The 11,595-nt window shown below is 40.2% G+C and overlaps 1 protein-coding gene across 1 annotated transcript in view; it reads right to left on the bottom strand.

Annotated features, from left to right (window-relative positions):
- Positions 1-6,859, bottom strand: part of LOC143132618 (uncharacterized) — a 38,599-nt gene extending 31,740 nt beyond the window's left edge. Inside the window, exons 1-3 of the mRNA XM_076292269.1 lie at positions 6,802-6,859; positions 6,261-6,345; positions 5,030-5,107 (exon numbers count right to left, since the gene is read on the bottom strand). Coding sequence (XP_076148384.1) covers positions 5,030-5,057 — 28 coding nt within the window. The 5' untranslated portion in view covers positions 5,058-5,107; positions 6,261-6,345; positions 6,802-6,859. The remainder of the gene's footprint in view (positions 1-5,029; positions 5,108-6,260; positions 6,346-6,801) is intronic.
- Positions 6,860-11,595: the final 4,736 nt, after the last annotated feature.

Consider the following 11,595-nt stretch of genomic DNA (forward strand, 5'->3'; position numbering starts at 1 on the left):
AAGCCCTGTTTTCAGATTGTTTCGGATGAACCACTAACTAATTAACCACTAACCACTCGGTGAGTTGCACAGTTTTGAAAACTAACGTTAAGGGTTGTTTTAGGACATGTTTGAGCATGCCTGTAGGCAGCCACTCTGACTAGTCAAAGGCGATTCAAAACGAGTCAGAAAATTTGAGACAGGACCAATTGTCAAAATTTCGGTGTCCACCACTCTAGTTCATCCAAAACAAACCAGAAAAGGGACTCAAAGTGCTAAATACCGGAATCTTCCTTTAAGTTAAGATACCCAATTTATTTGAACTGTATTTAACCTGTAAGAGGTTTATGTTTGAAGGAAATTTGATGATTTCTGATATTTGACAAATATCTGACAAAATTCTATTTTTTTTAATGATTTAAAATTGTTAGGAAAATAATTAGGGTTTTAAAATCATCAGTTAACCTCTGTAAATATGTAGGCTATTTGATAGAAAAGGACAGTTTTTTGCTAAAATTACACTGTTTTTTCCAGAAATGTCTCCATAGCATAGCAAAAAGTATGTAAAAATGTGCCATTTTTGAATACTGCGGCCATATTGGATTTTTGGACAAAATTCAACATGCCCCAAGTTTTAATCTGTTCCAATAGGGGTTCTGACCAAGAATCCATGGAGAAAACTTTGACCAAAAAATAGGCCTAATCTTTCCAGCAGATGACCTGTCTATAGGTTTATTTGTGACAATATCCTGGATAATATCCTAACAGTTAATGCTATTTTCCACAGTCAAATTTGCATTTGAAAGCCTGGTCACCAGTTGCCAGTTTGTAGTTGCTTTACCTACTTCGACTCTGCATAACGAAAAAGCTTCGAATGTTCCTTTTCTTCTTTGGTGGCATAGCTGATCTACAAAGCACAAAAAGGGGAAAAATGTGCATGCTGAAGGGCAAAGGGAATATTAAAAATATTGCACACTGGCCTTTTTGGGTTATGTATTGGTAGACATCCCTGATAACTTATATAACGATATATATACCTATATACCGACACACTCACTCGTTTTCCTGCCAGTGCCACCACAAAGTGAAGTAGGCCTAGGCTACGCTGTTGTGCGTGTCAGATAAACCCCCTTCGGTTTCAGCCAATCAAATGACAGTGTGTCTTTTACTGTCGTCCTGGCCGTCGGAATAGTCCAAATAGCACAAAGGAGTTTGCTAAAATATTGGTGGGGACATTTTTGTCATCTCAAAATATTGATTAGGACTAGTCCCTAGCTTCCCACCCTAAACCTACACCCATGACACACAGGTGGAAAAAGTACTAAAATATTGTACTCAAGTAAAATTACCAATACTTTGATGAAATATCAAGTATATCAAGTTAAATTACCCATCTGAAAATGTACTCAAGTAAAAGTAAAAAGTAGTTAATTTAAAATGTACTTGAAGGAAAGGTTACTTAGTTACTTTTTTATTTATTTATTTTTTGGGGGAGGGGGGGTAAAAAAATGAAAACAATTGGTTTTTCCCAGCTCGAGTTGCTGCAGCCAGCAGCTGAGTAGCTAGGGAGCTACTACCCTACACTCTGGGGACATGTTCGTGAGCCCCCATGTTCATACCCACAGAGTGTAGCGTTGAAGCTGCCTGGCTGCCTTAGCTGCTGGCTGCAGCAAATCCAGCTGCATTAAACATATTAACCACACTTCACTACCAGGGCCAGGGTGGACTACCTGGCCCTGCCACGGAGGGACTCTGGGATTATTCTGCCCATGTGAGTAGCCACCGCATTATGGTAGATTGGTTTCAACGTCTTGTAGGTGTATCGACAGTCACCCGGGTTGAGTGCTGGCAGCGGTTTGTCTCTGTGACGGGTGTCAAAGTGAGCCTTTTGTTTCAGCTATGACCGCTGGTCTTGTCCCGTGAAGGCTGAGAGGTCAGGCCAGCTTGGCTGGAGGAGCGATGGGTGGGCAGGTACTGGTGTGTGAAGCCGCCGACCCTGCAGGAGTTCAGAGGGGCTATATCCACTGGCGAGAGGGGTGGAGCGGTAGGCCAGGAGTGCCAGGTAAGGGTCTGATGACTTCTTGAAGAGTTGCTTCACAGTTTGAACAGCCCTCTCTGTCGTGCCGTTGCTCTGTGGGTAGAGCGGGCTAGAGGTCACATGAGTAAAGTCCCAGGCCCTTGAGAAAAGGCGGAAGGTGAAGGACGAGAATTGTGGTCCATTATTCGTGACAAACGTAACTGGGACTCCGTTGCGTGCAAACCAAGATTTCATACGTTCCACAACTGCAAATGAGGTGGTGTATTGCAGTTTGGCGACTTCAATGGACCGTGAGAAGTAGTCAAACATGACAAGGTAAGTGGAATCATCTAGCCGGCATCGGTCATTTACATCCATCTTGTTCGCTCTGTCTTCAGGGGAATGGTTGTTGTATACAGCACACTCAATTTCCGGTGAGCGTCGTATCGTAGCTTACTTCACGATCGAGCTGGCGCATAACATACGTCACGGCCAAACGTTAGCGATTGGGTGAAATCAGATCCCATCATTTCAAACATCTACAGAGTCCACGACTTCAGCTTGCAATCGTTCGGCCTCATCGCTTTCATTGTGAGAGTACAATGAATCATCAAAAGATTATTTTTTATACCTGTTATACCTGTTTAGTCAACATTACCAAAGGTGGCAATAATTCTGGAGGGTACTGTAACTGTTCAGCCATTTCAACTGTCAGTTGTCATCAACTATGACTCCCGCCAGCTGTTCCCTCTGCCCACAACTGTTTCAAATAAAAGTTTGTTTTGCATTTTATGTTAATATATGTTTTGCATTTTCATGCACTGGTAATTTCCTCAAAATTACATTCTCCAGTTATTACAGTGCATGAAAATGCACTGTTCTGTTATCTGAAGTCTTCTTCTTCTTCTTCTTCCCAACAAATTTCTGCGTCCAATTCAGCTTCAACCGCTTAACGTAGAAACTTTGTTCAAACTCTGTAACGTAGGTCTTAAAAAGGACACTAGGCAATGTAGTTGAGCAGGAAGTACGAGCTACATTTAAAAATAAAAAAGGAATACAATACATTTAACAATCTGCCCAAAAATGAAAGAGATGCCCTGACCGCGCTACGCAATGATAGCACCTTGATTGTACGACCAGCAGATAAGGGTGGCGCTGTCGTTATTCAGGATTTGTCTGATTATGAGTCTGAGATGTACAGACAGTTGAATGACACCAAATTCTACACTACATGGTCCTCTGACCCGACAACCAAGTTTAAGACTACTGTGCATAACAGATTGAAAATATGGCTGGATTCAGGTGACATTAATAAATCTGAATATGATGTCATGACAAATGATTTTCCTATTGTTCCTGTGATCTACACTCTACCCAAGATCCATAAATCCCTTACAACTCCCCTTGTGGGTAGGCCCATTATCAGCAGCATAGGGTCTCTGACCTCCCACATTTCAATTTTTGTTGATCAGTGTCTTAAGCCATTGGTAGCGTCTTTGCCATCTTACACCAGAGATTCCATGGATCTCAAACAAACTTAAGACTATGGTGCTACCTCATCAGGATTGCCTCCTTGCCACATTTGATGTTACTAGCCTCTATACAAATATTCCACATAGTGGGGGTTTAGGTGCAGTAGCCTTTTTCCTTAATCAAATGTCACCCATGAGCAAACCTAGCACTGAATGTGTCACTGACTTGACTGAGCTAATACTAACATCTAATTTCTTTCTTTTTAAGGATTATTTTTTGCAAACCAAGGGAACTGCCATGGGAAGCACCATGGCTCCCAACTATACACATTTCTACATGGGTCTTTTTGAAAACAACTTTGTCTTGAATCCTGACATTAACAGTTTTCTGCCAAATATCCTTCTATACAGACGCTACATTGATGATATTTTTCTAATTTGGACAGGGACCACTGACACTCTTGGGCAATTCCATCAATTTTTTAATTCTAAACGAACGGAGCGTCTACCAGAAAACACAAGGAATTATAAGAACGAATGGAGCCAGAGCAGGGAGCATAGACTGAAAGAGGAGGGAGTTATCCAGTAAAGTAAAGTAAAAAGTACAAAACACATGTACATAACACAAATACATAATGTGTTACGAAATATTAATGCAATTAATGCATTGTGTTTACATTTTTCCTTTGAAGGGGGGCTGATGTCATGTAACGGAGGCCGCAAAACCTGAAGCAGCAAGATCGTTTATTTTATTGTCTATGGAGTTAGCTGAAGATGGAATGTGAGGAGCTTGTAGGCTAAAATGTTTTAAAAAGTTGCCGGGTCAGTGATCACCACCACCACACGCATCACGCACTGTGCGTAGGGCACCAGGAGACAGAGGAGGGGCCAACATTTAGCCAATAATTATAGCTGTACTGCAAACTGTTTTTCACTCTTGTTAGAGAAAGTATAGGCCTACAATGTCAACATGGACCAACAGCATGTTACATAGGCTAAAGATGATACTTTTCAGGTCCTCTCTATAAAGATCCAACTTGAACGTAGGCCCTATGCTACTATTTAGCCCTATTTAATTGAGAACGTGCACAAGAGGGAGAGAAAACGAGTGTCAGGTTCCAGCTGGCTTGTCATTGTTGATGATAATTGATATCTCCTTTTTATTAAGTTAAGATTAAACTAAATGCGGCAGTGGTTGAAACAGATTTATGGGGGCGAGAAGAGGAATGAAGCAGGGGATGAGGAGACAGCCAGATAGAGAGAGAGAGAGAAATCCCAAACATGAAATGAAGTGTTTGCACTTTCAGTATATATTTCGTGGTATCTATTCATGCTAACAATGTTAATAAAATGATCAAATGCATTCAGTGACACTCATCTCATAAACTCATAATTCTCTTATTTTCACCGGACAAAATTTGGCTAGTAGAAATTCTGATTGGCTAGTAACTTTAGAAAGTTACCAGCCACATTGGCTGGTGATCAAAAAAGTTAATTTAGAACCCTGATTATCAACATATTGGTTCGAACCATGACTATTAATTTTACAGTAGTTACACACCCGTTACAGAATAGTCTCCAGCCTCCATCATGGGACTAAGTTGCAGTGTCCAAGGGCCTCAAAAATTTTATGGGGAACCTAAAAGCAAAAAAATGCAAAAATTAACAATCCAGCCACCATTCATTTCATGTGTGACCACCCAGCCAGTATAATGAGAAATAGAATTCAGTTCAGTTGTAATATATATGAATTCACTGGATGTAACACATTTAGTGTTACGGACACATTCACTACATTTTGTAGGAATCTGTTCAATAGATCATGATCAGAAAGCAACACAGACAGTGGCACCACCAAGGGGTGGCCGCGGCCACCTCAACATAAACTCCTGTGTAAACACCCCTGTGGCCACCCCTGGCTATGTGACCGTCAGACGCAAAATGTGTCCAAATTCAATTCACATCCATTATTAAGACCAACATACAAAAAAAAGGTGGTCCTCCTAGGCCCTACGGTTCTCGAGATATTCACAGAAAACTGTGTCCGGCCACCTACAGGCCAGTTGGTGTACAGTAACATAAATGAATTTATTGTATGGCCCCCATGAACGGAATTCCACGAAACTTGGCGTGCATTCAGAGGGTGTCAAAATGATCCTACACTTACCTAACACCTCATTTTTACTTTTTTGTTTTTAACTAGGTGGCGCTATACATGAAATGAGTGGTTATGGAATGGGTTGACATGGCCCCTTAAGATCAACATACAAAAAAAAGGCAGTCATAATTAAAAAAAATGATTTATGAAAATGCATTAAAATAGAGGATATAGTGTTTTGGAGCCAAACTCTTCCTATGTGTCCTAATATATATGTGATATATTACTATTAATTTCCATTTTTGGCGTGACACCCCAAGATTTGCAAAGGCCTCCCCTGTCAAAAATTTCTGCTGGCACCACTGAACACAGATGATGACATATTTATCACATGCATGTGAGGGGTTCACTAGTGAGTCATTTCATCTTGAAATTGATACGGCATAAAACGAATACACATGGAACAAAATAAACAGCACAGCCATTACTGAATGTTTAATGTTTTGTATGGTGAGAAACATTGAAAAGTGCTTCTCATAGTTTTTGGTCTAAGTAATTGCAAGTAAAGATAAAATAATTGGAATTTGGAATCATTATTACATTAAGTCAATCAACAGGAATATGGACGTGAGATTTGCATTGAAACATGGATACATGGAAAGCTAACAAAAAGATTTAAAACCAACAAACTTACACTGATGTCGCAGTTCGGTGGATCTATTTCCTGTTAATCAAACCATAAGATGGCTCCTGAAGGTGTCAACACTTATTTGGAATTTCTGAAAGAGACAAAGAGCAGTTAAACCTGTTTCAGGGGCCACTTGCCTTGACTGATCACAGTTTGTAAAAGCTCTTGAACCTTTTAAGTATAAAACCGCATGATCAACATGATTAAATCGTAATCAGATGTGTCACTTCAAGTAATCTACAGGCCTACAAGTGAAAAATGTTGTTTTAAACTGATATCTGTAATTTCTTACAATGTTGGAAGAAGAAGTTGCATAAATTAAAATAATGCTCAATATATTACATTCCTTTGGAAATGGTATAGACTTATGTTATAGATGCAACAGAACACTGCAGTTTTCATTCTTATAATGGTATACTTTCAGATGCACGCAGTTTTATTTAACCTAAGAAGGTCACATGCATCTTGATGTGAGGGGCTTTACTAGTGCCTAGTGTGATTTGCAAAATAGAAAGATAACAAAAAAGTTTAAAAGCAACAAACTAACCTTGATGTCGCTGTTCAATGGATTTCCTGTTAATGAAATCAGAAGATGGCTGCTGAAGGTGTGACAACGTACCTGGAATTTCTTAAAGCAGGTAAACCTGATTCAGGTGCTGCTTGCCTTCGATCACTTCATTCTAGAGACTGTTGAAGACTTCACCACATTAGATCACTGGCACAATGCCAGATATGAGTTCAGATATGTCGACTTCAGCCAGAGAATGCACAATAACTAAACCCAATGGCAAAGTCAGAGCAGAGGCTTTATTCAGTTCAGTGCAGGCCCGGATCTAGGCTGCTCTGATTGGGGGGGCAAATAGAAATTTGGGGTGGGCACAATGAATACCTGCCAACCCCCGCCCCCACCCCACCCCACACACACACACACACACACACAACATTTACACTACGCAACAAAACCGCTCAGTTTCTACAAATGCCTTACTTTTTACCTTAAAACCCTTATTTAATAGCAAACATGACATATTACATAACTGTTAATCATATAACTGATTTTAATATTTACAGATATAAGCTATATTTAACATTTATTTTCTATGTGGCCTGTTATGAAATCATGTACAATTTAAGCACATTTCAGCTTTCAGAAACTCAAATAGTCTACATGCATGCTTAGCATTTTGTGATCATTAAGGCCAGAGTCCTGCACGGGTTCGGGTACCCGCGGGTACCCGACGGGTGACCCGCACATTTTGATGAAACGGGTGAAAAATATTCTGTGTCGGATGCGGGTGCGGGTCGGGTCGGACACGGGGGTGACACGGGTCGGAATCACGTGCATATGTAACAATATTTTCTACAGTAACACATCCTAAATAATATGCCTGCAATTCAAGTTGATAAAAGCATTTGAAATGCACGTTTCGTACGTGCCTTCCCAAAACAGGCGCCTATAGGCTACTTTCACTTTTAAAAATCACATGCGTGGGATCTGCCTGCAGTCTTTCAGAACAAAGTGGCTGCACATTGATTAAAAAACGCCTAAAGATGACTCTTTTGACATGTTGTCATGGTGGAGAGAGCATGCTCGTTTAATTCCCAATATTGCCTAGATTGTGAGATCTATTGACATCCAGTGTTGTGCCTGAACGCGTTCATTGAACGAAAGTTCATGAACTCGTTCATATTTTGAGCGAACGTGAACTGAACGTACTGTATTACTGCCTGATGAACGTTACTGTGAACTCGTTCATTCTGGTGTCTGTGAACGGCACACTCTTTCAGTTTAACTTCGTTCAATAGGGTGCCAGATTTCTACAGAGCCTTCCATGCGAAAACCCGGCTAAAACACACCGTAAAAAGGCCTTAATTATGGCAGCATGCAGGTCACCATTTCTCAAACTATGGGCCGCGGTCCGCAACGTGGACAATGCTGGTCTGCCGAGTGAAATTATTCCTGGGGCTTCGTCTGATAATTTGCTGCGCAATTGATCAAGGAACCGCGGACAGAAAAAGAAAACAGTTTCTGCAATTAGTAGGAAATACATGTTAATTTGGTGTCATCAAACATAGAGGCATAGAATTAAGTCGTGGTATGAGCGTTTATTCAATGCATGCGTGTGCACGTTAGCAAAGCTAAGCTTCAACCTATTGGAAGGCTATTTAATTATGAAACGACATTTAATAGAACGACGTGGATTTATGCAACTTCCATAAAAAACAGCAAAGACTATATAAAACACTGTCTAGCATTAAGTATAAAGTCAGCCAAAAGCTATTAATTAGTCCTAGTTAAAGATAGTTAAAGATCTCCAGTGATTTACGCATGATCTGATCCGCCATTTACCATTCACAAAAGCTGGTATTGTGTTTCCTGAATCCTTAAATTCAGGCATTCAAATGAAATGTAATTAAATAGCATATAAATATTCTATCAGTGTATGATGCTTGCATGAGGGTAACATCCCAAAACAACGGCACCCATGCTGTTGTTTTGAGAATTTCTCATGCAAGCATCATGCAACAATGCAAAAACAATGAAACTGCCTAATTACATTTTACATTAGTAAAGCAGTACTCTGATGTGCATGTTTTCACAAACTTTTCTGAACAATCTTAGCACTTTAAACATTGACTGTTTTGAAGTGCATGTATAGCAATATAGTATAAAAATAATAACTAGATGTACCGCATAGCGGTACAAAATATGACCGCCGCTCAGTCCTGTACATCCGTTCCGCGAAAATAAAGCACACTTCAATTTGTCTCCATATTTTACTCCATCCCCCACTCTTGAAACTTTTGTGTATGCTTGTTTGGCATGCCTGAGTGTGTGTGTGCGGCTGCACAGAAAGTAGCCTACTGGTGCTGAAAAGGTGAATAGATTGTAGAATAGCCAAAGAAGATGTAGCATTGTTATAAAACCTTTAAAATCTCTAAACAATCACAAGTAGGGCAGTTCATCACAGTTCATCCATTGCAACTGGATTGATGAAAGGTCACTTACACCTGTAGGCTACATTGTATTTGGGAAAAGCAAAAGGTATCAGCATAATGTTATTTATTTATTTATTTGTTTATTTATTTATTTATTTACAAAAACATCTCAGCCGTTTTCAACAGCTATCAAAAACAAAGGTCATTTTTGGATGGATGGATTTTTTTGTGAATGTTTCTTCTTCTACATAAGATTTTAGTCATCTTTAGTTCATGTAATACTTTATTGTCAATGCACAAATTAAGTAACAGTAGTCTGAAACGAAATGCTGTTTTACTAGTGGTGCAAATAACTGACATGTCCAAATGGGCCTTGATGAAATGCGTCGCTAGACTGTTCATACACATTTTAACGGGCCAAAGTTGAAGAGCTGTTGTCCGTTATTGTTCGTGCAAATATAGGCTGATTCATGTTCCCTTGCATTGTGTAACTGAGGTCCATGGCTAGTCTGGCTTTCACCAGACCAAGCTCAATCTTTTAAGAAATCAAAAAATAAATAGCGGGCAGATCAGGCTGGGTTCACCAAGCGAGCCTAGTCCATAGGCACCCGATATTGTTCACGCTCTGGCTATTCTAAATGCAAAAATGCATCAGGGAGTTATGACAAAACTGTAACTAACAAACTAGATCCTAATAGAAAGCTGTTAGCTTCCTTAAGCTACAGGTAGGCTTATAAGGTAGGCCTATTTACAACATAAATTGTCAATAAGCTATGCTGGCGACACAAATAAAATCTCCTTTGGAAACCAATGGCTTCAGCCTTACAGTATCAAGCGGACTTAAATTGCCATATCGTGGCGAAAAGTTGTAATAAAATTCACGCAGCTCCATGAGTCAAGGAAAGCGCGAATGAAGTAGCCACCTCTAAATGGGACCCACTAGCCTACACAGTAGCTTAAATGGTGTGTTGCTAAAGCAGCCATAATGAAATGAAGGTGTCATTGTTTGGATACTTCACACACACGTGCTTTTTAATTTCACAGACTACAACTACCAAGCTGGAATCAAAGCACATCGATTCCCCTCTCACACCCTGCACGCACTTCAAACAAAATAAACAGGCGTCTCAGTCTCAGGCATGTAGGCAAAACTGTATCAGATCGGTGTAACGTTGGTAAATCTTCCATTGCACAGAATGATTTTTGTAGCACGTGCAACAAATGACAGTCGAAAGATACAATTACAGTGCTGTTATCAATTTGCTTGGTATAACCGCATTTATAGTTTTCTACAAATGCAATCAATCAAATTGGCCTCCATCACTCAACCAACGCTAACGGTAACATTGCCTAGGTCCTTATTGATATTATAAGATTAACGTACCTGCAGTAAAAACCAAGCATGTCCGATAAACATCCTCAGATTTATTTTGGCTTCAAGAAGAAATGGGAATTACATTTCATGTGAACATCATCCTATCCTTATTAGACGTTCTCTGCGGTAAACTATAGTCCTTGTAGGAAGCGGCCATTGTATTCCAACCCACGTTTAACTTCCAACAAAATTACGTCTCACTGCAACGATGCGCCATCTAGTGGACAAACGACTACTTATCGCCAATACTGGAAATGCAGCCATGATGATGATGATGATGAATATTTATTTTGGCTTTCTTTTAATCCTACTGAATTTGTAATTATGTATCAGCCGTTCTAATACCGATAGTATGTGGGTGCCTGTGTGTGTGTGCATGTGTATATGTGTGCACCGCCATCTACAGGCCAATGAGTGTACAGTCACTAAATGTACACATAATCTATTTTTTTAAAGACCCCCCCATGGATGAAATTCTACGAAACTTGGCATACCCCCAGAGAATGCCAGGTCAATCATACACATAAAATTCGGTGCAGTTCTGAACATCTTAACTGAAGATAGGGACGATTAAAGCAGAATAATATTGCATTTTCATTTTTTACCGGGGGGGTGCAAATCACAAATGAGTGATTATGGGCCAGATTGATGTGGGCCCTTGAGACCAACATACCATAAAAGATTCTTCATCCTCGGTGCCACGGTTCAGGTAGTTATTTAAGAAAAACTGCTTTTTTTGCGGTTCGGGGGGCCCAGCACGGGGGGGGGAGTGGACCCCGGGGACGAAACGAAATTTTTCCGTAAAAGTCTAGTGGGGCTACATACCCACCAAATTTCATGTGCCCCGGTGGTTCGGTGTCCCGGGTATCGTTGACCAAAAATTCAGGAAGTAGATGACGGAAAAAAAAAAAAAAAACTTTGACAATCCCTATATGACCGCTTCGCTAGCTTCGCTAGCGGCGGTCATAATAATTGTGATATCATTATGATAATTTGATGGGGGGTGGGAGGAGGGGTGGGTTCATG

The sequence above is a fragment of the Alosa pseudoharengus genome, unplaced genomic scaffold (genome assembly GCF_046254945.1).
Source record: "Alosa pseudoharengus isolate Yale_2024_CS ecotype anadromous, Long Island Sound unplaced genomic scaffold, YU_APseudo_1.1 YU_APseudo_1.1_scf_1, whole genome shotgun sequence".
Taxonomy (NCBI): Eukaryota; Metazoa; Chordata; class Actinopteri; order Clupeiformes; family Clupeidae; genus Alosa; species Alosa pseudoharengus.